The 27,970-nt window shown below is 43.2% G+C and overlaps 2 protein-coding genes across 2 annotated transcripts in view; one reads left to right on the top strand and one right to left on the bottom strand.

Moving 5' to 3' along the window:
* Positions 1 to 8,722: 8,722 nt before the first annotated feature.
* Positions 8,723 to 20,968, bottom strand: rab15 (RAB15, member RAS oncogene family). The gene is made up of 7 exons (XM_063222281.1): positions 20,650 to 20,968; positions 15,536 to 15,596; positions 13,425 to 13,485; positions 13,055 to 13,132; positions 11,938 to 12,027; positions 10,814 to 10,879; positions 8,723 to 8,974 (listed from the first exon to the last, which is right to left on the bottom strand). The coding sequence occupies exons 1-7, from the start codon at positions 20,771 to 20,773 to the stop codon at positions 8,816 to 8,818; spliced, it is 639 nt and encodes a 212-aa protein (XP_063078351.1). The 5' UTR covers positions 20,774 to 20,968; the 3' UTR covers positions 8,723 to 8,815.
* A 460-nt stretch (positions 20,969 to 21,428) lies between these two features.
* fntb (farnesyltransferase, CAAX box, beta) overlaps positions 21,429 to 27,970 on the top strand; it is a 24,005-nt gene continuing 17,463 nt past the window's right edge. The window contains exons 1-3 of the mRNA XM_063222280.1: positions 21,429 to 21,654; positions 24,964 to 25,028; positions 27,001 to 27,073. Coding sequence (XP_063078350.1) covers positions 21,556 to 21,654; positions 24,964 to 25,028; positions 27,001 to 27,073 — 237 coding nt within the window. The 5' untranslated portion in view covers positions 21,429 to 21,555. The remainder of the gene's footprint in view (positions 21,655 to 24,963; positions 25,029 to 27,000; positions 27,074 to 27,970) is intronic.

Genomic DNA, 27,970 nt, shown 5'->3' with positions numbered 1-27,970 from the left:
GATTCATTGGGCTACCCCAATCATGTTGTGGCTATTTTCATTGAGCCTATGGCTGATACTGCTTGATATACCATGGAGAAAAACAATATAGGCCTATGTCAGGTGCTCGACCTACTGTTCCTACTATGGGTTGGTAGCCAGCGGCATGGTGCGAAATTCACACACCACCTAGAGGATGATCGGATCAATTGCAAGGGGTGACCTCGCCGTGTGGAATTTCCTTGCTGGTGTTGCTCCCTTGGGGCAAGGAATGAAAAGAATGGAACCGTTTGATGCGCGGGAATCCAAGCAAAGCGCTACACTTAAATGGGATACAAAATGACACCGTAAATAGGACACGACTTCCTTTCGCATACTTTCACAAACATTGTTCACAAACATCATTCAATAAACTGCCACACATGAACTTTCTGTTGGCTATTTATAGGACTTTCTAAGTTAATCATATAGCCTAGGCCTACTAAGCTATAATAATATAAACAACAAACAAATGAACAGACAGTTAGTGTGCTTGTAGGCCATTTATTGTTTTTAGAAGGTGGCCCATTTGGAAAAAGTAAGTATGCCAAATTAATTGAGCAAAAACTCCAGGCATTTGGCTCAGCTGTTTTCAAGAGAGATGTGTCTTCAGACGCCACCCCATGCAGTCACATGTCGTTGGTGAAGTCTTGTCCTCTTAAAAAGAAAAAGGTCTGTCTCCACTGCATGGGCCGAATCGGCCCAATTACAAATATGCGATTTTAGACCTCACGCTGCCCCCCTGATAGTACCAGGCCCTAAGGCCCGAGTTGAAGTAAAGTTGATCTTATCACTGCTGAATAGGCTATGTTTCTTGTTCTTTCTTGCTGCTTTCCTGTGCAGGAGGCCTATTCAGCAATGTCACAGCTCAGAGAGAGAGAGAGAGAGAGAGAGAGAGAGAGAGAGAGAGAGAGAGAGCTCTATGGCCAAAAGTGTTTTTGACTTGCGTGCCATCATTCGAATTAACATCATTTACCTTACACATTATCTCCCTTTTTGAAGGGGGCACTCATACAATAATATTATAAAGTACCTTGGAGCCTAAATGTGGAGCACACCTTCAGCTTTTGTGCGAGGACTAGTGCAGCACAGTTACAGTATCTTTTTTGCACACATTTTGCCAATTAACAGGCAAATGACAGTCCCTCAGTGCTCAATGGACAAATTTAGTAACTGGTACAGCCAGCGGACTCAAGGGAATTGAATAGCCCAACTAACAAGAAGACAAATGATGCAAAACATAGAAAATGACCTGGGCAATGGGTGTGGGTATTTTATTAACTTATTTTAAAAAATATTTTTTAGGGCTTATGTGACTTTATTTGTGAGAGAGGACAGTGAGAGAGGGACAGGAATCGAGTGGGGAGCGAGAGATGGGGAAAGACTGGAAAATTACCCGGGCTGTAAACAAACCTGGGTTGCCGGCGTAGTAATCCAGTGCCCTACTGTTAGGTCACGGTAGGGTCGGATGTGAGTATTAAATACTGTAGGCTACTCATGGTGTTAGATGATCTGAGAGGTCCTCTTTTCTCTTGATAATGAAACATAAAACTGCAAGCAGAGATGTCATGATATGAAAGAGATCACTATTGCATGAGACATTTGCTTTCCTGTTCTTTTTTGCCCCTCCTCCATCCGAACAAATTATAAAACAGGGTGACCGTCATTGTCGAAATATGGCTGTGAAGTGGCCACAGAGCGTAGATTGTCATGCTCAGAATCTTTTCATAAATTGGAAGCGGTCTGAGTCAAGGACAGGCTATTCATGGTTATTTTGGTAGGTTACTTCATACCAAGTGGCATTCTGTCAGCAGAATGGCTGGGTTATTCTCTTTTCACTTCCAGCACAAAAGCAAAAGGCATTTGCCATACATATTATAGGAATATCTCAGTTAGTTTACATTCCACGTAGCTAACACTTTTATCCAAAGCGACCTACAGTTATTTAGGGTATTGGATATAGTCCCTGGAGTATGTGGGGTTAGTGGCCTTGCTCAAAGGCACTTCAGTCATGGGTGGAGATGTAGGGAGAGTTAAGGGTGGGATTCGAACTTGCAACCCTCTGATCTCCTTAACCATAAAGCCACCGCTGCCCCAATGAATCAAATGAAGTTTATCTGACATGCTTCGACGGCATGACCTATATCTAAAACAAATAAAATATCAAATGAAGACAAAATGGACATCATTCAAGTAAGACATAGAGAGGTGCACCACTGCACCCCTAAGCATCACAGGGCCCAACACGACAGAATTGATTTATGGATTTATGGAATAGAGCAGTGGTTTTCAAAGTGGGGGCCGCGAGGGGGTGCCAAGGGGAGGGCGAAGAATGTCAGGAAAGGGTTGTAAGGACAAAGTAAAGCCAAACTAAATAAATGCCTGAATGAAATAAATAAGTAAAGCAAAATTAAACAAGAATAAGGAAAGCAAAATTCCCATTTACAACTGCCTTTTAATCTATTCTTATTCTAATCTAGGCTATTGCATCTCTGGTGGAGGATGTGTCTGGGTTATAATGTTCTTCTTAACAGTGTTAAAGCGATGGTTCGGAGTAGAATCACCCTAAAGCCATTTGAACCGTGACACCCATCCACCTTTACACCCGAAGTGTTTTCTGCCGCAGGCTTACATCAACAGAGTTGCCGTGTTATTCGATGTTTATTCCGGATAGCTTGACTCAAGCGCATATGGATACTGGGCACCGTCTCCAAACTTTCCCCACAAAAATAACATGTCATGACACCAAACTTCTACAGTATAACAAATGTGGTTTGTACTCACAAAAAGATGAATTTGAAACTTTGTACATAGTCCAGGAGTTTATTAGTAACAACACACGAGACGATTAGCTTTTCTGCTGCTAAACATCCGTCGACGTCACTTCCTCTAGCTGGGACTTTGTTGATGGAAACAAATACACGTGAGTCCGGAAGGCGGAAAACTGAAAAAGACAGCTTGCGCTACAACTAGAAATTAACCACTTCGGATTTAAATTTTACCACGTTTAATAAATAGAAGACGATGCCACACTCGTGCATATATCCTCGCTGTGGACTAAAACACAAACCTTACAATAAGTGGACAGTCCCAGCTGGAGGAAGTGACGTCGACGGATGTTTAGCAGCAGAAAAGCTAATCGTCTCGTGTGTTATTACTAATAAACTCCTGGACTATGTACAAAGTTTCAAATTCATCTTTTTGTGAGTACAAACCACATTTGTTATACTGTAGAAGTTTGGTGTCATGACATGTTATTTTTGTGGGGAAAGTTTGGAGACGGTGCCCAGTATCCATATGCGCTTGAGTCAAGCTATCCGGAATAAACATCGAATAACACGGCAACTCTGTTGATGTAAGCCTGCGGCAGAAAACACTTCGGGTGTAAAGGTGGATGGGTGTCACGGTTCAAATGGCATTAGGGTGATTCTACTCCGAACCATCGCTTTAAGTGTTAACAAGGGTTTGCATAGAAAAATATCAGGAGGGCCTTGGCTGGAATCTATTGGGGAAAAAAGGGGTGCGTGTCATGGTAAAGTTTGGGAACCCCTGTAGAGGCTCACCCGAACACATTCCTTACAGGGGCTCGTAAGCTTTAAGGTAATGGCAGGGTGCATGACAGTGGAAAGGACAGTTGAGGAAAATAGAAACATACACACAAAATGAGACACACACAGCCAGGCTATGTGGCTTTGTTGTCATATGAGACTGCCCAACTGTGTCAAGCTACAACCTGTGGAGAATGTTGTTTTTTCATATGCCAGGCAAAAGGAGAGAGAGAGAGAGAGAGAGAGAGAGAGAGAGAGAGAGAGAGAGAGAGAGAGAGAGAGAGAGAGAAAAAGAGAAAAAGAGAAAAAGAGAGAGAGAGAGAGATCACATGTCACTTTACAAATACCAGAAGCCTTTGAAATGTGTCTGTGGTGCAAGATGCCTTTCTGCCACCATGGACCAGACAACAGATACCTCAGTAAGCTGAATTAGTCTCATCTCACTAGACCAGGCAGACGGTCAGGGAAGAGGAAACTCTAAAAGCTCTCACTTATTCCCTTATTTGTTCATTAGCACCCACTGTCGCCCTAAAAAGGAAAACAACAAGGCTTGAAATACGAGCAGCTGATGGGCATCACAATCTCTTCTGAAAACCGATGAAGTTCAGGGAGGTTTTTTTATTGCTGCTGTCCAGCTCTGACTACATAGTGCGTTACAGTCCAATTCTACATGAAAACCTTTTAGATGAGATGCATAGGAGAGGAGAGAAGACGACAGGAGACGAGAGCATTTCCTCTATGGCTGAGCCTCACTGGTTTTTCTTTCCATCTTGTTAGCATTCCAGAGCGAGCGCACACACACCTCCCGCCGCTCCACAATGCAGGCATGACTCACTTGAGTGTGAAAAGCGAAGTGAGGAGAGGGAGAGAGAGGTAGGTGGATGGATGACATCACGACACTCGGTAGAAAAAGAGGCCTTGAAGCCGAACCACCTCCGCCCACACAGACAGTAACCCCTGCATATCTCTCTCTCTCTCTCTCTCTCTCTCTCTCTCTCTCTCTCTCTCTCTCTCTCTCTCTCTCACACACACACACACACACACACACACACACACACACACACACACACACACACACATACACACACACACACACACCAACCTGCATACTGAAACATAAATAAATAAAAATATATATACACACAAGCACATATAAATACAGAGCCAGCATAAAAATAAACATCGGATTCGTTCCTATGCTTATCCTGAAGAAACGTTCCCCTTGTTTTGGCTTATCTAAATGCCCTGCAAAGACAGGAGAGGGGGAAAAAAGACTCCACATCATGGAGCCAGAAAGGAAACCCTGTGAGCCAATGGTGAGGCAGGATCTTGTCATGGTGTGAAAGGATTTCTGGGTATAAGGTAGCTCAGGGGAGTGGGGCTTTGCAGCTTGTGTTGGGGTTGAGAGAGAAAAGGCTCTCTGCTCTGCTGTGCTGTGTGCTGTTGATGTCCTTGTCTGAAAAAGTTCTGCTTGGGCCGCAATCCAGCCTCTGGTATGGCAACATGGCAACAGATAGGAACCACTCACTGCCAGGCCTTCTTAAAGCGTGCATGCACGCGCGCACACACACACACACACACACAAACACAGTACATACAGAAACACATGTAAAGAAAAACTCGCCCACACACCAAAAAAAAAGAGAGAGAGAGAGAGAGAGAGAGAGAGAGAGAGAGAGAGAGAGAGAGAGAGAGAGAGAGAGAGAGATTCTGCTAAAATAAACGAAGCAACTCACATTTCTGTGTCGGAACACGTAATATGCACACAGTCTCAGGCTTTCTATGAGGGGAGATGATGCTTAAAATGTCTGCCTGTGAGAGAAAAAAAAACAAAACAAAAACTGGAAAGAGGATTTAACATGTGCAGAAATAAACATTTCCTTGGAAAACAGGCAGACACATACCAGCACTTGCAACCACTGCATCATAGTATACAGTAGCCTCACAGGAATCAGTGCAGATAAGAAAAGCCATTTGAATTCCCAAACCCAAAGTTACACTGCAATTCAGTGCCTCCTGTAGTTACATTGATACGGCAACGACATGTGACACCGCACAGACACACTGACACTTCTGAAAGTGAAAGAAAGTCCCACTGGGAAATTGATTTCCACTGTCGTTGTGACACACCGCAGCCCACAGCACCCAGAGAAGCCGTCATAAAAGGGGGTAAAGGGGAGAGTTATGCCGGTCCCAGGGATAGAGGAGTCCCACAATTGGGTTCTTATTACATTGTATGTGTTGAGTGGGGGGCCCTTTCAGATGACTTTGTCCTGGGCTCAGCCAAAGTTATCAGCAGCCCTGACAGCACAAAACGACAGCAAAATTGCCTTTATGAATAACTTGTGGAAGTGGGTAGTCCAATTGGTTCCCTGGAACCATGCTCAAGGCATCTCCGTCATTGAAGAGGGATAGATCAGCTGAGAGGGAACCAATGGGCAGTATAGTTGCAATACCTCCTCTAGCCACCATCCGACACAGTGCCCCTTTTAGAAGAAGAGGGCAAGCTCTCTTCCTGTCTCTGTCTATGTGGTATGGAGGAGGCTTGCGAAAAGAACACGACTACAACTGTTCCCTCCAGCGGTGTGAGGAGAGGAGAGGAGAGGAGAGCAGAGGAGAGCAGAGGAGAGGAGAGCAGAGGAGAGGAGAGGAGAGCAGAGGAGAGCAGAGGAGAGGAGAGCAGAGGAGAGCAGAGCAGAGGAGAGCAGAGGAGAGCAGAGGAGAGCAGAGGAGAGGAGAGGAGAGGAGAGGAGAGGAGAGCAGAGCAGAGGTCGGTAGTGACAGGTATAGGGCAGTTGAAGAGGAGGGCTTTTTGTTTTGGCTGTGTTGGATGGTATGTTGAATGTGTGTGTGTGTGTGTGTGTGTGTGTGTGTGTGTGTGTGTGTGTGTGTGTGTGTGTGTGTGTGTGTGTGTGTGTGTGTGTGTGTGTGTGTGTGTGTGTGTGTCTGCACGCATGCTCGTGCCTGTACAAGGCAGAGAGAATGACGCAGGTGAAAGAAAAGGTCAGAAAAGAAATGAAGAGAGATGGGGGAGTTTGAGAGACTGAGAGAAAATGATGGAGTTCCAAAAGTTAACTTCGATCTTTCAGGCAAAACGTTTTCACTGAGAGAAACACGGAGTAGGACACTATTCCGCTTGCTCCATTTAGCCAGTGTATTGATTCTTCTATTGAATTGACATCTCTTTATCTCACAACATGCACTAACAACTAACCCTACTATGCCTTCAATTTGAAAAGAAACACAGTGATGCAGCATGTGTATATCTTCACAAGGCTAGAGAAACAATTTTAATGACTGACACGTATATATATTGGCATTTACAACATTATACATCATTCAGTGTACAAGATAATCATGATCATTTACACGCATACAAATATATTCATTTCCTTGTGTGTGAACTGGTTGCACTGAAATGTATGTGGCCCAGTATGTTTCATTCACTGCGTTGTGGTCTGAACAGGCATTTGTGGTCAAATGGTTGTGTTTGAGTGTTGAGATTTCATTTCATTGTACCTAAAAAGATGGATGAGCATAAAATGGGCGAATAAAGAATCACACTGAAACGTATTTCAAATACAGAACCTGTAAACTTATGAGTTTAAAAAACAACAAATACAAACGATACATGGGTTCACCGTGTTTATAAACACGATGTTGTGAGGAGGGGCAAGACACTGTCAGCCAACCACGTGAGCTAATTTTTTGACTGACAGCAGTTTCCAACAACCAAAGGTTGAGTTGTGCGCAGGTAGTGTTGCGCAGCCAGGAGAAAACAAATATATATATATATATAAATATATAAATATATAAATATATAAATATATAAATATAAAGCCCCTTATATATATATACATATATATATATATATATATATATATCATATTAAATAGATTATAATTCATCAGGGGTTTATCAACTGAAAATTTGATCCACATGTCACCCATTGACGTTGAATTAATTCTGAACGCATTTAAACCAAAAGACATACTTCAAAATTGCATGATTATAACAATAACCTGAAAAAAAAATATGACAAATGATGTCACATGTCCACTTTTACACTGTTCACAATGCAATATCCAGCAGTGCAATGTTTCAATTTCGTTGCTACAAAACAGGAGCTGAGTTGCATTATGATTTTTAAGAAGTATTTGTGCAAAGGAAATGAGCAGCAACAGTGCGTGTCGGGTGTGGCAAGATATGGATACCACTGGAGAGTGACATTTGCAGTGATGCGCGTTTCAGTTGAAGGGGCAGTGTAGGAAACGCTGCCATTTATGAAACTCTCCACAACATACTGTAGGGAGGAATACAGGTGAGCATTGAGAATATAGCCATCATAGTCATCATGCTCATTCGAACAGTTGCCACTGTCTCAAAGACAATTTGTCAGGTCATTTGTTCAAGGTACAAGTTTTGTCTGTGTCTTTCCACAGACATAAATCAAACCGTGGTGCATTGGCTTTGTTTTGTTAAGTCCATAGCTGAAAAAAGAGTCAGCAGGCAATAGGTTGCTTTTACCTGCTTCATACCTCAAGTTGTTCAAAAGCTCTTCTTTTGGTCCCACTTATGTGTCTAGGCAATTAAGACATTAAGTCTAGTATAATATCAGTATATTCACGAGCATGTCATACTGTTGGAACTACCACAGTCACATCTTCAATCATTAAGCACTTCACTGTAAGTACAGTTTATCCAGAGAAAAACACACACACATACCACAGTGGAACAATCCAGAAGAACCCAGTCAGAAAAATCAGCAAATAACGAAAAAAAAAAAGACTGGCTACATTATACCTGTAACATCCCTTTGACATCCATTGAGCAAAAAAAAACCCCAACATGTAAGAAGGTATCACTGAATTGAGCATTTGATCTCTCTCCATGGTGAAAATGTCTTTGCAAGTGGTCATACTCATCGAAGCCAGAAGAAGGCAGAGCTCGCCATCTGGTGGTACAAATGGTGAATTGCAAAGTTCTGGTGGTGAATGCTACATCTCCCGAGCTTCTGGAGAGAGTCACAGCATGACAGTCACTTCTGTTCCATATTGGGTTCAAGTGAAATCTACTCAAGGCACCAAACACTGCTGACCTCTGTCTTCACTAGTTTCCAAGAGACAGCCGTTGATGAGATGGTAGATTGTGTCAATGTGTTGTCTGTCCTCAAGGTCTTTTTGTAAGGAAAAATAAAACCTTGTCAAACCTTGATGGCCATGCAAAGGGAAGGACATTTACTTTTTTTTTCAACACCAGCAGGCTTTTTGCGAGTCTCCATGGCCTTCGCCAATGCCTTCCTGGTCCTCTAGGGCGGCGATGTTCAGCTCCTCAGTCACAGATGCTCTGAGTACGTCCAGATCTTTCCAGTTTGCCTGAAGAACCAGCTCAGCCAGTCGTGTGAAAGACTGAGGCAAGCAACAAACAACAGACAGAAGAATTCATTTTTAAAGAATATCAGCGACAAACACAATGATTTATTGAAAAAGAATATCAGGCTAAAGGACAATGAGCAGATGATCATAGACCTTCTTTGTAAGTGGCGAAGTACTACAGTATTACTACTACAGAGTTATATCTGGAGCACGGTCAAGTAAAATGCTCCTCCACGCATGGCATTTACAAAATAAATACACATGCCTTCTAAAACATTTAAAGCATGCAATATACAAAAACATTACCAACATTTGAAACAATGGGAACTAGCTGGTTGCAGTCACAGAAGTACAGTAGGCTGGGAAGACAAAACTGTCCGTCTGTTAGGGGTGTGCAAAATAATCGTCATATCGATGCATCGCGATACTTACTCTCACGATAGAATGCATCGATTCATGACAAGGTATCGTGATACTTATTTTCTCAATATACTGCATGGATTCATGACAATTGATTATTTGATAACAATAAAAATCGATTTGCCACGGGTTATTTTGTTCAGTAGAGAATAGGTAATATTTCTGTTGTGATGTAAGCTCTCTCCCAGATGATAGAATGCTTAAATAGAATGAACTGACTTAAGAAAGCTACACAGCAACTGACAAATAAGCTGTATTTTACACATTTACTGAAGTAAATATCGCAATGCATCACAGTAGTACACGAATCGCAATGCATCGTGATAGAATCGCATCGTGGCATGTGTATCGTGATGCGCATCGAATCGTGAACCCTTTGCCAATACCCACCCCTACCGTCTGTCTCCCTGCAGATTTGCTAATGGTGAATTATTCATCCCCTCTATTTTCTACCATCTGCACTGCTGCTTAAAATGCTGCCATGACAGTCCCCAGAACAAAATACATGAAGCTCACAACTAATTCTTGAACTGCAATTGAAGAGCTTTGTTGCGAAATGATGTATATCCTTTTTGGGCATTGCATTGCATTGCAAAATGCATTTTATATCAGCTTAGAAAATATGTCTGAACAGTCAATTCCAACAATAAAATGGCAAAGTAAAAAAATGGCGTCATTTTACAACGGAACTCTTTGCTATTGCGCTATTGACATACTACGGGTTCTATTAGAACACCTGTTTCCCTTCCTCACTGTAATCCACTTTTTGGGGAGCTTTGTTGGACCTGTTTTTGACAAGAATGTGAAGAATAGACAGAAGAAAAGTGGAGAGAGAAATGGGGGGGTAGGGCTGGAAAATGACCCAGGCCGTACTCGATCCCCATGGGCAGTAGCCTGGATAAGGTTTGGGTGCATTAGCACACTGCACCCCCACCCTCCTCACCGCAATTTCATTGTTTTGCCAATTCATCAATACACTCACAAGATTTATGAAAATTGCTCACATGCAGGAAAAATACAGGGGTTGGACAAAATAATTGAGACACCTGTCATTTTAGTGTGGGAAGTTTCATGTCTCAAGTGTACCAGCCTGTTGGCCATTCTTCATTAATGGCACATTGCACCAGTAAAGTGAAGTGTGAAGGTTCAATTAGCAGGGTAAGAGCACAGTTTTGCTCAAGATTTTGCAATGCACACAACATTATGGGTGACATGTCAGAGTTCAAAAAGGAGAAATTCTTGGTACGTGTGTAACTGTTGCATCTTTGACTGAGACAGCAAGTCTTTGTGATGGATCAAGAGCCACAGTATCCAAGGTAATGTCTGCATACCACCAAGAAGGATGAATAACATCCAACATGACTAAATGTGGATGCAAGAGGAACTAAATGACACTAAAATGACAGGTGTCTCAGTTATTTTGTACAACTCCTGTAGAGAGCCAATAGCTACCTCTTGGATGTTGTGATTGGTGAAGGCACTTGTCTCATAGAAGTCCATTCCATATGCTTTGGCAAGCTAGGGAGGAGAATAGGTAAAGCACTTAGTTATAGTCATCCTCATGAATATAGTATCAATGTGCTTTGGTATTTCCTTGAATGCTTCCTACAACCATTATATTATAAGTATTCGTTATGTCTAGGAAAACTGCTCTTTTCATACATGAAAAGGTGGGTCTTCTCCACTTGTCCGCCATTTTGAATTTCCATAAATAGACATTTTTAGCAGCACTTTTTTTTTACTGTACTTTGGTCATACTAGCAAATATTAGTTCAAAAGATCAAATTTGGCGATAGGTAACACAGTTTCAATGAACAGCATACAGTAGTTGTAATACCTACTCCGGCAAAGTGTACCTTTAAGGTATCTCTACATTACTTTTTTAGCTCAATGTTCAAAGTTCAAAAGAATTACAATCTTAATTTATTGCTTGCCTCATTATGTGGACTAATAGCAATTTAAGATGCATAAAGCAATGTTGGGGTGCTGACATCCGTATACTGTTCCTCTACCATGAGGATTTTCCCCCATGAAAAGATGTGACAATCACTTCCGTTGTTCCTCAACCAGGGTATAAGGCACTTTTTGCCATTACTGACTTGTGCCTCTTTCCACTGCCGGTTTTCTGGTAGGCCTACAGCTTGACACAGTGCAACTCGGCCGCCAATTTTTGCTTTGCAATTGAGCTGTGTCGTGCCCAATTGAAAGGCAAAAAGTGGCGGCCGAGTTGCACTGTGTCGAGCTATAGGCCTACCAGAAAAACGGCAGTGGAAAAAAGGCATTACTGTTAGCAGGTAGGGAGGAGTGGAGCATCTCCCCGAAAAGCTCTATGTGAGACAATGGGCACGTTTACATGATGTTTTTAATTCAGAATTAACAATTCAGAATGAAATCGTTCTGTCGAGTTTACATTGCACTTTAATTTAATTCTGAATTGTGAAGTGTTGACATGATGTTTTTAAAGAGGAATTAAGGTTTATTTGGAATTAAATTGAGCTAATTCTGAATTAAATGTCTCATGTCAACGAGGCCATTGACACGTCCCACATGTAAAAACCACAGCAAGAGAAATTCACCTTGGTCCCCGTCTCTGTGGCCACCTGCCTCTTGTGGCCCTCATCAGACTTGTTGCCAATGAGGATCTTCTGCACTTTGTCAGGAGCATACTGCACAGGAAGCAGGAGAGACAGCATTAGCAGGGAGGCGCCTTGTTTGAGGAGGACACACCAATAGACAACACACTGCACTGAGAGGGATTGGTTAGAACAACAGGGGTGGGTGTGAAGCATCAGTCAGTGGGCTTATGTGAATGATTTCTAAAGAACATTTAGATTAACACGTCTGTGACAAATAGATGGATCACTCTCAGAGAGAGAGAGAGAGAAAGAGAGAGAGAGACAGAGAGTGAGACAGAGACAAAGACAAAGACAAAGACAAAGACAGATACGCTAAACTTATACTGGTAAAATATGATGTCCACTACAAGACCCTCCGGGAAGTGTAAATGGATTGGACATGCAAGAGTATGTTTTGAACCATAGAGGAGCTAACACTGTGAAAAGGTTAAGCATATAACAAGCATATTCTCAGATGTCAGCTGGCACTGAGGCCAGATCTGATCAGAGCCAAGATGGAAGACAAGCACCCAAGTAATGTTGGCACCAGTCAGGTTCCTGCCCTTGTCCCACTGCCAGTCTTGTTACCATCCAAAACAACTTTACAGTGCTTTAAAATGGAGGTGGGAAAGAGTTGTCACATTGCCCTCAACTTCAGACAAATAAAAATGTGACTAGCCACAAGAAAAGAGGCTACATGCTTCAGAGCGAAACTGAGAAAATCACATTCTTTTCTCACTTTTTTTGTGATTTACAGACTGTGCAGGTTGAGGTATTGAAGAAGCTAGGCTACACAATGCTTCAGAAAACAGTATTGGTTTATCTAAAAGGGCTAGCTTTGTGTCTTTTCTATGGGCAAGAGGAACTTTGAGAGCTGTATTCTCTGTCTTCTACTTCAAAATGTGAACACATTCAAATGGCCTCAAATTCCTCAGATGTTACCAGATTCCCATGTGTTGCTGAGTCAATCATTATCATCTGTACTTTCAGAATCTATGATTCACTTAATAAGCTCACAGGCCAACTTGCTGCCTTTTTATTTTGGCTAGTCACAAATGTCATCCATGATTTTATTTACCTCGTCCACGTCACTGGCCCACTTCATGATGTGCTGGAATGACCTTTCACTAGTGATGTCATAAACCAGGAATATTCCCTGTAGACAGAACAGAAAAAGGCATTCATATAAGCCCTTCATGGAAGCCATATTAATATGTTGCGGTTTACTGTAGCTCGCCATTGATTTTAGAAAGTCAATCTTGAATTAGATTATGAAAGCGCTGCTTAATTGATCTCTGAGCTAATCAAGCCATTATGTTTGCTTGTTACTATTACAACATCAATACAGTGTAACAAGGAATGTGTATTGCATGTATCATAACAAGATAATAAGATGGGTATGGGGGTGAGGGTGAGGGGGGTTCCCTCCGTAGCTGATATCCACATACCTGCGCTCGCCTGTAGTATTGTTTGGTTAGAGTCTGGTATCTCTCTTGGCCTGCGGTGTCCCTGTGATAAAGGAAAACACAACATTTGTTAGAGAGAGAGTACTCAGTATTGATGGAAACACGTATAGCATTCAAAATAGAGACACAAATGCAACCAGTGTTAGCAAGACCACAAACACTAACACACCAGGGAGTGAATGTACACTGCATTCGAAAGCAATGACAAAAACACACTATGCACTTCGGAAAGTATTACAAACACACCATGCATTACAGAGAGGAGAACCGACGATGCAAAAGTATACAATATTGAACACAAACAAAACACAAACGAACAAACAAACAAACACGAACACAAACAAAACATGCGCACAACAGGACGTACTGACGCCAGATGTGTATGAAGTAGAGCTGGGATGTCAAACTCAGGCCCAGGGGCCAAATTTGGCCCAACGAGATATTAAATTCAAATGTCTATTACAGTTAACCCGCACACCCCATTGATACGTATACCATATAACATGTCTTGAACATGAAATTTGGTGTGTCAAAGGAATATAAGTGGACAGATGCCAATTTAACATCCCCCACTCATACAACAGAATATGTTCAGGTTAAGCTACCATAAGTGTTTGCCTTTGTGTGTGCGCATGCACAATTTTAGTAGTGGAGTTTGGAGTTTGGCCCTCCACTTCAACCAAGATTTTGATTTTGGCCCACTGTGACTTTGAGTTTGGCACCCCTACAATTGAATGACAGTAGAAAGCCTCAGTGGGTACTCAATAGGTACTGTGAAATAGCTGCTGTCACAGTGATGCAATATGTAGCGAAGTGGAGTAGAGTTGCCCAGCTGGGACTCAAACCCAGACCTTCTGGGGTAGTAAACCGAGGCTCTGACCGCTACACCAGAGCCAGGCTCAATAGCATATTAGTCAGAACACACCGACAACCCTAGTGATGGTCACTCCATCACAATGCCTTGCCCCTTCGGGAAGCGCACCCGTGCGCTTCACACACTCATGGTGTCCCTCACACAACTACCCATCATGCTTCTCCCATCCAGTGTGCCCCGTCATCAATGCTTCACCCATCACTGGGGTCCCTCACACCGGGTTCACCAATCCTGGGGGTAACTCACATGGAATTACAGCTCACACACAATGGGTACGCTTCCGATGGCCTCATGGTACCATCCCACTTCTGACACCAATTGTAGCGAAGGGGAGTAGAGTTGCCCAGCTGGGACTCTTTGGTGTAGCGGTCAGAGCTCCGGTTTACTATCCCAGAAGATCTGGGTTCGAGTCCCAGCGGGGCAACTCTACTCCCCTTCGCTACACAATATCATGTATGTGCAGCACTAGTGTTGTGCTTACATCATGAACTTCTACTTTACACAGCTCTGACTAACACAAACACAGCCTACTAGGCACACCTTGCACCGATGGAACAGTCCACCGTGTTTCTGTACTGTAATTCTTCTCTTCTCTCATCTGTCTGAGAAGAGTTGATGACTGAGGCTGGGGAACACACAAAGCCCAGGGAGGTACACATCAACTGGTCTCAGATCAGAGAAGAACATACTGTAGCTCAGTTTTTAAACACAGTGGACTGTACCCTTAAAGATACGGCAGATGATAATACACCCAGCAATGCCGGTACTACAAATACAGGCTGCATTTGATTACACACAATCTCTAACGGGGCAACCAAGGTAGATTGGTTAGGGAGGTGGACTTGAATATCAGAGGGTTGGACGTTCGAATCCCACCCTTACTTTCCCCTACACCTCCACCCATGGCTGAAGTGCCCTTGAGCAAGGCACCATACCTTACACTGGACTGTAACCAACACCCTGTATCTTCTAAATAAGTGTAAGTTGCTTTGGATGAAAGCACCAGCAAACTGTATTATAATTTACTTTGTAATTCTATGCATGTGACAAATAAACCTGCTGCATCCTTGTGTCCTTGTACATACGGTCCAATATGAACAGGACAACTGAAACTCGAGCACATGTTCACACATTTCAGCTCAGAATTCAGAACAGCCCTGGCTGACACAAATATAGCATAGATGTATGAGTTGTGATGGGATGACTGATGTTCACTCACCATATCTGTATCCTGACCTTGATACCGTCAATCATCAGGGTTTTCATTTTGAAATCAACACCTGCAACACAAGCCATAACAGAGAGTCAACCGATTGCATGCATCTCCTGAACACAAATGTCAACAGTATTTCCCATATACCCAGGGCTGGTTGGGACATGATTTTGGCCAGGCATTTTCAACCAGGACCAGTACACCAGGCACTGAGAGAGACAATGAAGCCTGAGAATTGTTTAAGGTCCAGCACCAACAAATAGTCTTTCATTTTAGCTCACAGAGGGAGAGAGGGAGAGAGGGAGAGAGAGAGAGAGAGAGAGAGAGAGAGAGAGAGAGAGAGAGAGAGAGAGAGAGAGAGAGAGAGACAGACAGACAGACAGACAGGCAGACAGAGATGGATCAACAGCTATATGTATACCTGTGACGGTATATACACATAACACTTGCAACATTTCTGCATATAGGGTGTAGCACCACACAATGCCACGTGATCTGTGGTTAACATTGGTCGCTAGAAGCAGCATTCTGTGTGCTTCCACACTGGCTCATATGCATATCAAATCTGCTTTCATCTGCTCATATAAATAGATCAATATCTAGCTCACAGCACCAAAAAGTACTCTACATATAAAGCACAATATGCATTGATGCGTTTCTACCAAAAAAGCTAATGGCATATCACTCAGCCTGTGTAATTCCACTGAGGAGCAGGGTCATCGAGGCTAATCACGGGGTGGTTTAAATCATTGACTTGAGAGCCTGCATCGATCACCATGGACACAGCTAAGGAGGTGTGGTCTTCAATCCCACTCTTGAACCCGGCAGCTTTGAATGCAATCGATGAGTTGTTGCACATTTAGACACTGTAGGCTTAATGATTTAAATAGTTGTTCTTAAATGCTAGCCCCATGCCCACAGACAGCTGGCAGGCAGAATAAGTCAAGCGAGCTCCAAAAGAAAGATGCAACTATGAGTGGCCCCATCATTTCCCTCGGATAGGGGCCTCGGTTAAGATGGTCTCTGGAGCAACCCTGGACACGATGCTTAAGTAGAATTTACGAATACTTCAGAGATGTAGGCTACATACTTGCACTCTATTTTTTCCATTCTCAATTTCTTTCATCATCCTGTCACCCCGCGTTTCTTTCTTTCTTTCTTTCAAAGGATCTCTTTGCCTTTCTCTCTCTCGTGACCCTCTTTGTCTCTCTGTCCATCTCTCTCTCCCTCTCTCTCTCTTTCTCTCACTCATGTTCACACGCACGCACGCACGCACGCACACACACACACACACACACACACACACACACACACACACACACACACACACACACACACACACACACACACACATGCATATTCTTCTTTCCTGAGAAGGAGACAGGGCCCCACCAGTGGCGCGAGGGCCGAAGTGCACACAAGCAGACATGCTCCATTTTCATTAGGGAGACAGTAACAAGGACAGAGGCTATCATTACTGTCAGTGTAGCCCTGCTACAGAGCCCCCGGCCATGGAGAAGGAGAGGAGAGATGAAAGAGGACCCCTCTCCTCCTCCTCCTCCTCCTCCCCTTTTCATCCTCCATCCTCTCCTCCTCCCCAGCTTAATGACAATGGGCCAGGAGGAAGCAAGACCCGAGTCAGCACTGTCTGGCTCCATGGAGGAATCACCAGTGAGAAGGAGAAAAGAGGCCAACATGCTGCTGTGGCCAGCGGATAGCGGATACTATAGCCACTCTGGGAAGCACAAGCGCTTAATGAGGCCCATAAATTAGCCACCTTCGCCGTGTCAGGTTGACACCTCCGTTTAGAGAAGCATGGCTCGCTCTCTCTCGAGCCGGATCATCACACCAACAGTCACTGAGCTGCACTTGGGGAAGCTGCTCCCTCGCCCTTCTGCAGGAGGAAATGTGTCAGTATGGCATCTGACAGGATGTTGTAGTCACTTGATAACAACAATATTATTATTATTATTATTATTATTATTATTATTATTATATATGAATAAGTGTGCAATAAATTACATGACACATTATGCCCTTGCACTGTAGATAAGGGTTACTTACGTAAAATAACATTACATAGTTACACTAAAAGATACTCTATAAAATAAAGTGTTATCGGTGTCATGTGGTAAGTTATTTTCATCACAGTTTGCAGATTTCGTCAAATGGCGACTAACTTGATCAATGCATCACAAGTCATTCATCTTCTGCAAGCAAGCACGGACAACATCCCCAAAATAGTTAATATTTGAATTGTATGAACAAATAAAAAAAGAAAGTAAAAAGAAAGAAAGAAAGAAAGAAAGAAAGAAAGAAAGAAAGAAAGAAAGAAAGAAAGAAAGAAAGAAAGAACATATCCCCATCTGCCACTGCTTTGAAACAACATTGTAGACTAAGAGGAATGATGTATTGCTTCAGTATCTTTGTTTTTCCCCTATTCCAAGACCAAGGCAGGTAGAAGAGTCTTTTATTGGGCCGACACAAACAAAGATGTGCACAAGTTTTGATTAACGCTGGCTTTTTAATTGGGCATATGGCTGTTTCTCTGCACTCGTCCGAGAACAATCTGCTCCAAACTCCTAAGGTCATTAAACACCACGAAAATGAAAGTGGTATTTTAAAAACCGCCCACCTGGCCTAATTAGACTGGGGGGAGACAATAAACAGTAAACATTGAAGGTTAATGTGCAGAGTCAGCGGATACCAAATGTGTAGTGTCAGACCAAGTGAAAGGGCCAATGCAAGCTTGTTCCAATAAAGTGCAGCAAAGCACTGCTCTGCCAACATTAGATCCCATTGTTTTTAATACAACTCCACAAAATGGAGACAATGTCTGCCAATATAGGCCATTGATTATGACTGAGCTCTATTTTTGACATCGTAATATTGTTGTAACATTGTTGAATCAACCTGCTATTTTGCTTGTTTGCAAAATAAAGTGGACCGCCAGTGTGTGAGGGCAACTGCAATGGTTGGATGTGACATTACTCCACAATAGGCTACTGTCAGAACCGGATTACAGTGGCCCTAAGGTGAGCTTTGGCACATGTGTTGAAAAAGCTACACTTTTCGAGACAAATCTTACAATTAAGGTGAAGTGACTATGTTATGACGACTATGTGACTATGTTAAGGTGACTCTGTGGCTCACACAAGTTAATGGTATCCGCAGTGCCAAACTAAGAGCACGTTCAGTTTAAGCACGAAGACAGTATGCTGGGGAAAGCTGTGTACATTTTGGGACAAATCTTCCACCACCACATCCCCAGATGTAACAACAAAGGTCCCTCAGCTCAGCTCAGCAGTGTTGTCATCTGAAGGCTGCGTATATGCTGTACTGTCATGGACGTCCATGGATCAGTGAGCCGTACCGGAAAGCCCATTTCTTAGCAGAGATGAGCAAGCATACTGGATCGGACAGAGAACAGATACAGTACTCGGGAGGATGCTGCAATCGAGGTGAAATATTACTCAAGTGGGGGTGTGTGGTGGATGGAAGTGGCAGCATCGGATTACATTGTTTACGCAGGGGCCTTGCAGCTCTGGATGTGTCACAATGGGGAGGTTTAGTCAAAGTAGTTTTCCTCACCAGGGAACACTAATCCACACTGTCATAGAAAAAAAGATGCATTCTGTCTCTTCTTTACCATTTCAAATGGGGAAATAAATGCCACACGTGCTGAAGAATGCGGCATGCGTGCTGTCTCTCTTGCCTTCACAGGGAAATCAAACGAGATTGGAGAAATGTCAGAGCTCACATGCTGCCACATTTGAAACACAAGAACAAACATAGGTAGTGACACTTTTTATAAAAAATTATACATACACAATGCTGTTATTTTGAAACTTCTGAAACCTTCAGCAATTTCTAACAGCTCTACACCCCTGTGAATTTTGTTACAGACTTATATGACTGTGTGATTTTGCTTGAGTAAAAATAAAGGATGGCTTTGCAACGTCTGTGCCCTGGAGATTGATTGATCCAAACTTTCGGTTTGCATGTTTGTGAGCCGTGCTGCGGTTCGATAAATTAACACCATTTATTTTAATCAGACCTTCAAATGTCACACTGATAGGTATTGAATGTTTTGGTTACAAACTCTTTAAAAGGTCAACCAATTCAACCACATACAATTCTCCATGTACAATCTCCCTGTCATACAATTTGTAGGCCTGTAGCTGAGTGAAGGGCTTACAGTGATTGGACAACCACACAAGTGACTACACAGCTGGCAAGTCCATCAGTCAATGTACATAGGCCTATATATTTTCAAGGATGGGAGTTCCCTTCCAGCTTATAGAGGAACCTGCTGTCTATTCACATAAAGTGCTTCAATTGTGCAGTGATGTGACATACCTATAGTGTGGGCTATGTTGCATGAGTATGTTATCCGTACAAAGACATGTATGGATAATAAACTTACAAAGTGATTCTTATAGGCCGATGGACTGTGGGCCTTCATATGGTGATACCCAATCTTATTTTCCCCACAGTTAGGCAAACATAAACGTCATGCTTTGCTTTGGAACACAGTAGATGTGCATGTGTGTGCTATGCACATACTGTAAAAATGACCCTTTTGTATTATTATTTTCCTCGTTGCTTTGTCATTAAATCACTTTATGTCTCTGCTTCTCTTTTGCATGGGTTATTAGGCTTACTAGGCTATGTGTTAAGAAACAGTCAAGCCATAGCCTATACATCTACAGACCCTGTGTCTGTCAAAAAAATATCATACCTTTTTAAAAAATATACATTATTTATTTATTTTAACCGGGGCTACACACAAAATGTTTGATGTGAAGAGGGTTGTGTGATGTGTCCAATGATGTTGTTTCCATCAGTAACAGTAGGCTACACCACAGTTTTAGTTGACTGAGACAACCATGCATTCAGGTAAACACGTATTCCCATCCATTGCTGGCTATATATATCATCTTTAAAAAGGCCTTGATATAGGCAGAAATTTCCCATGGAAACGAGTAAAAAATTAGGCGCACCGACTGAAGGCTACCAATATTTTGACCAGCACATTTTGACTGACACACACAAACCGGTTGGTAAGCCTATTCTGAATTTTGCTCTGATTAAACAGGGTGTCAAAACTGAGCCCTTACCGATTGTGGAAATGTGCGAAGGATGAAATTCATTGTCCGTAAATCTGCACAACAAACACGTTTTTCCCACTCCGGAGTCTCCGAGAAGCAATAGTCTGAACAGAACATCATACTGCTTAGCCATGGTGGTTATGCAGGAATGTTTAGCTAACTCAGCGATGATTTTCTAACTGCTTCAGCATATCCCATGTCGGCTCCATGCAATGAATATTATCTTCCCGTCCTTTGCATTAGTGTGTCAGCCTCGCTGCACAACTAGAGGGCCCTAGCTTGATGATGTAAATAGCGGAGGAGGGATTCCAAAAATCCCTGTCTGAGGGTGCGGTGGCTAGGAGGATGCTCTCAGCATCAGTTTCTTTCACTTGACATCATCATCACAGAAAGGGGGAGGAGAGAAGCTGGAAGACGACAAGCAGCCCATATCATAGGCAACCCCCACCCCATCTGGAATTTCTCTGATTCCACCTGGCTGGTTTACGTGACTGGAGGTCTGTTTATTTAAAATAGTTTTAATTGGTAGTTTTAAATGGTAACGCATTATAGGCCTACCAACACAGACCATCAATACACCGGGAATGGAAAGGTTACTTTGATTATACTACTTATTTGAGCTTGATATTTTATTGTCTATGAGACTTGAGACATGCATTTGTGTCATAATAGTATTGCAGCAAAGCCGCTGCGCGGGCACGCTGAATGTGAAAGAGAAAGAGAGCGATGAAATGATTTGCCATTGGATGAGCCCAATATGAGCCTATTCGCTTTCCGTACAGCCTTGCACAGACAGAATACACTAGTCTCCACCCACTGATGAGAAACAGCGAAGTCTGACTTGTGCTGTCTGTAATAAGAAGATAATTGGCTTAACTCTCCAAAATTGTTAATTGAGCGATTAATGTGGTGATAATGGATACTATCGATCCACCTTTACGATGCTTCAGAGAATGTCATTCACAGGAGTTGCTCAAAGATGACGGAAAGCATACCGTGACTTCAGACGAACAGGTGAGTCTGATTCATTTGTTCCTAGCTTCCTAGCTTTAGCTCGCTAACATTAGCTTTCCACTCGCGTTGCATGTAGTTGTCAAATAACACGCCGCCAGATTGTATGAGTACAGCTTGTTACATTGTGTAACTAACTCATTCTCAATGTGAATACAGTGTAGACAGCAAATTACGTGGTATTCTCATCGAGAATAGTCTGGAACGTTTAACGCGAACTCCGTACAAAAATCTTAGAAATAGTAGAGCCATGACTTCACAGCTAACCTAACCCAACCAACTTGGTTGTTGGGGTACCATGAGAGCTCAAATGATGTCATGCTTAGCTTTAGTCAGTGTCCTGATTTAGTACAGTTATCTTGCTCTCATTGTGCATGTAACTATGGAGATGTACGAGACCTCTTAGCTTATCGAAATATAACGCAGTATAAAATAGAGAAACACAGGCATATGTTTTATGCAGTAACGTGCGCTGGGATTTATGGCTGGTGAGGCAACTTTTTCAATATCAGATTTTCAAATAAATAATTGCCAAATAGGCCTACCGACAAGTTCCATATGTCATAGCAGCTTTCTTAACATAAGGTAGGCCTACATATTTTGACATAAGCTTACTGCATTTCCGCAGAGAAAATGCTATTAGTTCTCTCTCTCACACACACTCACACACACACACACACACACACACACACACACACACACACACACACACACACACACACACACACACACACACACACACACACACACACACACAGGATTCAAACAGTGGTCTCACATATACCACACAGCACCAATGTGGACAGCAGAGCAGAGGAGAGGAGAGTAGTGGAGAGGAGAGGAGAGGAGAGGAGAGAAGGGGAGGGGAGAGGAGAGGAGGAGAGAAGAGGAGAGAGGAGATGAGAGAGGAGGAGAGGGGAGGAGAAGAGAGAGGAGAAGAGATGAGAGGAGAAAGGAGGAGGAGTGGAGAGGAGGAGGAGAGGAGCTCAAGGAGAGGAGAGGAGAGGGAGAGGAGAAGAGAGAAGAGGAGAGGAGATGGGAAAAGAGAGGAGAGGGGGAGAGGAAAGGAGAGAAGAGAGGAGAGGGGGAGAGGAAAGGAGAGGAGAGGAGAGGAGAGGAAAGGAGAGGAGAGGAGAGGAGAGGAGAGGAGAGGAGAAAAGGAGGGGAGAAGAGGAGGGTAGGTGAGGGGAGAGTAGTGGAGAGTGTAAGCTCCTTCACAGCCCACTGCTCTCACACACACACACACACACACAGGATTCAAACAGTGATCTCACATAAACCACACAGCAGCAGCAATGTAGACTGAGCATCACGGCGGATGCTCAAGACACACAGGATTCAAAACATGGTGTCATATAGACCACTGAGCACCACGGCGAACAAACCGGTGTGATAGCTTTCGTGATACGAACTGGATTCTCGTGCAAATGTAGGCCTACATCTACTTGTACGAGGCTACGGCAAGCGATGTGGGACAAAGGTGTGGCAGGAAGCGAATGTCAACGTAAACAGATATTACACACGCTTCGATATGGTCACCAAATATTTTGGGACTGTCATTTCTGTTATGCCTACACCTTGGAATTAAATCAGAGTCTTGTAGTTACACGGGTATATTTGATTTACCTCAACGGTACCCTGTACTCAACTTTACAAACAGTTACCGGGCACATGAGAATCCGGTGCCCATCACAAAGCTACTTTCCTGGTGAACCAGTAGCCTGTTTGTGTAGCCCAGCCCCCGCCCTGGGCGTCAACACATAGCTTCTGGTTCACCAGGAAAAAAAGCTACCACACTGGACAAGAATCACGGCGGATTCTCTCCCTCCCCACGGGTCTCACAAACACAGGCTTCACACACATAGGAAATTGGTCCTACCTGAACTCGTGCATCAGGTCCATGCGCCGCTCTTTTCCTTCACTTGGCGTTGTGCATGCTAACGTTACTTTAGCCGGTGCTGTTCATCCAAAGCCCCAAACGTCGCCCCAAACGTCCAAAGCAATTTGGCATTGAATATGAGTAGCCGCGAGGATTTGTGTTTCGTGAGGCTCCTTAGTCCTTAGTAAATTGTTAAGTCGTAAAATCCCATGCGAATGGTCTTCCACACATTCTCGCCGGTTGCAAACAAGACACAGGGGAAACAACAATATTTTCTGCAGTGTTGTACCACTCACTTTGAAATGATCGGGTAGTTACTCTGACCGGTCACCTGAGTAGAAAACCCTTCAGCTCTGTCGGTCCTCCATTCTTTATCACATATTTTCCCATTGGAAATCCAACTTTGAGAATGCTCTTAGTTTCGTTATGAAATCCACTTGTAGCAGTCAACGTGAACAAGCTAGCCAACAACACCGACTGGCTGTATTGTGAACTTCAGATTCGCTATGACGTAACTGTCCAGCAAGACTCAACACCAGAAGGAGTCTGCGGCCAGGCTACTGCTCGCCTCACCATTGTATATTTCAGTGGGCGTTATGCCAAAGCGTCCAGAGTAAAGAAATGATAATCACACGTAGAAAATATTTTAAAAATATCAGGAAATGAGGGCACACCATACATACTTCTATTAAGTGTATAAAAACGTTTAATACAATATTACCAGGTTGCATTCACAGAACGAGCAACATGGCGCATGCGCGCAACTTTGTTAACGAGGGATTGCGCAATCCGGGGTGAGGCCAGTTCAGAGTTGCCCCAAATTCACCGTATTCGGAGCAATTTGACATGAAATGGGCAAATATTACGATTTTGGCCACGGAAATGATTGAAAATGAGTGAAACTGTTTAAATACTGCTCAAATGGTAGTTATGGTGCAGATGCTCGAAAACAATAGCTGTTATTGTTACTATTATTCACATTAACTGCATCTCATCATTCTCATCTGGAACTGGTGAGGCCGTGCCTCCCCTGCCGTATTGGAGTGCACGTGCCTGGTTTTATGGCTGCAAGTGACAGCCCATTGCGCGTGACAGACAGCTCTCTGGCAAGAAGAAACACAATTAGTACAAGTGTCGACATCATCATCATCATGCTAGAATAGATGATGCATTTGCTTCAAATGATCAATAACGAAGGCCTGCTAGGCGCTACTTCTGTCATGTATGCAGAGTTGTATAAAGTAGAAGCAAATGTGCATTTTGTAAATGTAATAATTACAATAGGCCTACTATGACGATGTGACATGGCATAGCTATAAATATTTTTTATAGCACTTTGTATGCATGTTATAACAGTTGTAACAGCTGAGCTTTTTTATATTATAATGTAGCCTTTTCTTGTTGTGTGTGATGTTGCTTGTTTTTGTCCCCAGAGGAAAGTCGAACAAAGTATCCAACAAGTTCTCAATGCCTACCAACAACTACACGACACACTAGAGTAAGTTGTGATATTAATGGTATATTTATAATTCACAATGCCTGTGTCATGAAGGATCTTTGGTTTCTTGTACATGTATTGTTGCAACAGTAAAGAAGCAATTATCTAGACTTTTTAGATCAACCACAGACTTTCATTCAAGATAATGAGATTGTAGTGGTTGATCCACTTTACGGATCCACTTAAGGAACCCTGGGCATTTCTAAAAACTCTAGTGCACACACTTCCAAGTGTATCAGCCTAATTAGTCACGGCCAGTGATTGGATACTCTTTGGTGAACTCTGCGGAGTATCCAATCACTGGGCGTAACTAATGAAGAATATCCAATTACTGGGCGCGTCTTATTAGGCTGATACACTTGGAAGTGTGCGCACTAGAGTTTTGAGAAATGGCCCTGTCTGTTTTGGCAAGGACTCTACAGTTGGACAGGAAGTGTAAAAATATTAAGCTCAGGCATTAAGTCAGACATTACTCTTGGTCTCTGTCATGAGGAATGAATGCACACGGTCAATTAATTTTAATCAAAAACTGAACACACACACACACACGCAGGCACGCACACAGACAGACGTACGCGCACACACACACATATACGAGCACACACACACACACACACACACACACACACACACACACACACACACACACACACACACACGGACACACACACCTCCCCTGGCCTAGTGTTAATTAGCAGGTTTGCGATGACACAGATTGGCTTTATTGTTTCCATGCCAACTGTTTCATGGGTGTAATGTGAGAGGCTGTGGTTTAGAGGTCACCTTCAGTCAGATTCATTTCAGAGAGAGAGCGAGACAGAGAGGGGGAGAGGGAAGGAGAGAGATGGGTGGATGGATGAATGGATGACAGACACTTTGGTATATAAAAAAAACCTTCCGGCTCTCTGCTTTGCTCTTGTTGCCGTCAGTGCTGTGCACTACACCAGTCTATATGGGATGAGAAGAGAAAATGTTTTTATTTTGCCCAACTCTGCAGAGTTCCATAATTCCTACAAAGAGTGGCAGTTAGTGCAGCCGAAAGCCTTGGCATTTGCAAGGGTGGCCTCAGACTGGCAGCTGATGAAAAGAATAGAAGGAATGTTTCATTTGGGCGTCAAGGACTGGGTTGCTAGATGAGATGGAAGATTTCCAGCCCAAAAAAAAGCTTAAAACCTGCCTGGAAGCACTAAATCCCGCCCAATTTGAGCGACATTCTATTGATTTCTATGGCCATAATAAATGTGCAGGAAAACCCGCCCAAATGCCCTTTTTACCCGCAGACAGCCATCCTAAGCAGCCCAATTGGGCAGGAAGCCGCCCAATCTGGCAACACTGGTCAAGGACTGTTGATTGGGCCAACCGAGCCAGCTTGGCTTTGTTCAAGGTTTCTTAGGGACTTTAATCCAATGTATCCTGCACCTTTTCTTCTCTTCTCTTCTTCTTCTTGTCTTTCTTGATGCATTAGGGGAGAGAAATATACCTTTAAGTTAGCGATTGCCATAGCAGATAGCCAGAGCTTAGCTTCTGACCCCTGCACCCGTCGCTGCAGACCGGTCTCCGGGGAAGGCTGTGTGTCTAGGACTAAGCCGGTGTCTCTGAGCTCCAAAGCTAAGCTCATCTCTGTGGCAGTAGAGCTAAGCCCATGGCAGGGAGCAGTTTCATGGGGGGCTGGGGATGAGTCATATACTGCCTCACACTGAGGTGCTAGTGCTAGTGTTGCTGCTGCTGCTGTTACTGCAGTGGAAGGCTTGTCAGCATCTCCAGGGTCTGGAATGGAGCAGGAGAGAGAGTAATAGCACACACCCACACAAGCACAAGCACAATCACAAAGGCACGTAAAATTTAAACAAGTGAAAGGACTGTTATTAAACCAGAGACTGAAGAATAATATAATATTAACGAAAAGTATGTATAAAAAAACATTTGAACTTGAGTACTCTTTCATAACTTTAACTTTTCTCATCTGTTTCAGACCAACGTTACTAAGGGAACAACACTACCAGTATCTTAAAAAGGGTTTACGCCAGCTCTCGGATGCGTACGAGGTAGGTGATTCTCTCCAGCGCTATCTCTCTGACTGGACTTGGGCAAGTTTTGTATCACCAAATTCAGATGAACAGAATGAGAAACTGTTATTTTAAACCTATGGATGTTGTGATTAGTAGTGTCTTATTTTTACCACTGTGAGCCAATAGGGTTGTTGAACTACAAGGACGACAGTACCTGGCCTGATGGGCTCATTCATTTAAGCAATAAGCCGTGGGTTTTGCTCGATTTATAACAGGTATCTGGAGTGGGGCACGACGCAACACTTAATCGCTGACCAAATTTCTTTAAAAGCGCTGTAATAACAATACATTTTCCCTGCGTCGTTCAGTTGACAAGTTCAGGAAGTGGCTGGTTACCCCGGCAACACTACTGGGCATGCGTGCGTTCGTGACTCTGCCAGACACACGCTTTGCTACAAAAACTCAGCGAGGGGCTATAAACACAGCAGGAATGAAATGTCTTTGCAATCACACTGATACCCCAACCACACAGATGGTGCGAAGATGTCCTCTTCCCCAACTGCATATTCTCATTACACGCCGCGTCTAACTTAGACACACATAGAATCTTCAGTTGGAAGGTGTGTGCTTATGCCCGATTTATAACGGGTATCAATCAAAGTCGAGAACGAGACCGCAGTGTTAGATTTCTGTGTAACCTCATCTCCTATTTTAGTACACTCAGCCGGAGACATATCCAGAGCCGTTTGCATGTGATTTTGCACAGGTGCGGTCCCTGTGTAGCAAAAAACATGAGGTTGGACATCTTGTTCAAAGGCTGTTACTCAAAGCAAAGATATACTCCATGACCCTCCAATCCTACAGTACATAGACTACCTAACCTTTTAACACTCCACAGCTTCCATCATGGTACATGAAAGCACGTCTTTCTTT

The sequence above is a fragment of the Engraulis encrasicolus genome, chromosome 18 (assembly GCF_034702125.1).
Source record: "Engraulis encrasicolus isolate BLACKSEA-1 chromosome 18, IST_EnEncr_1.0, whole genome shotgun sequence".
NCBI classification, from domain to species: domain Eukaryota; kingdom Metazoa; phylum Chordata; class Actinopteri; order Clupeiformes; family Engraulidae; genus Engraulis; species Engraulis encrasicolus.
This window is presented reverse-complemented; position numbering and strand designations above follow the sequence as displayed.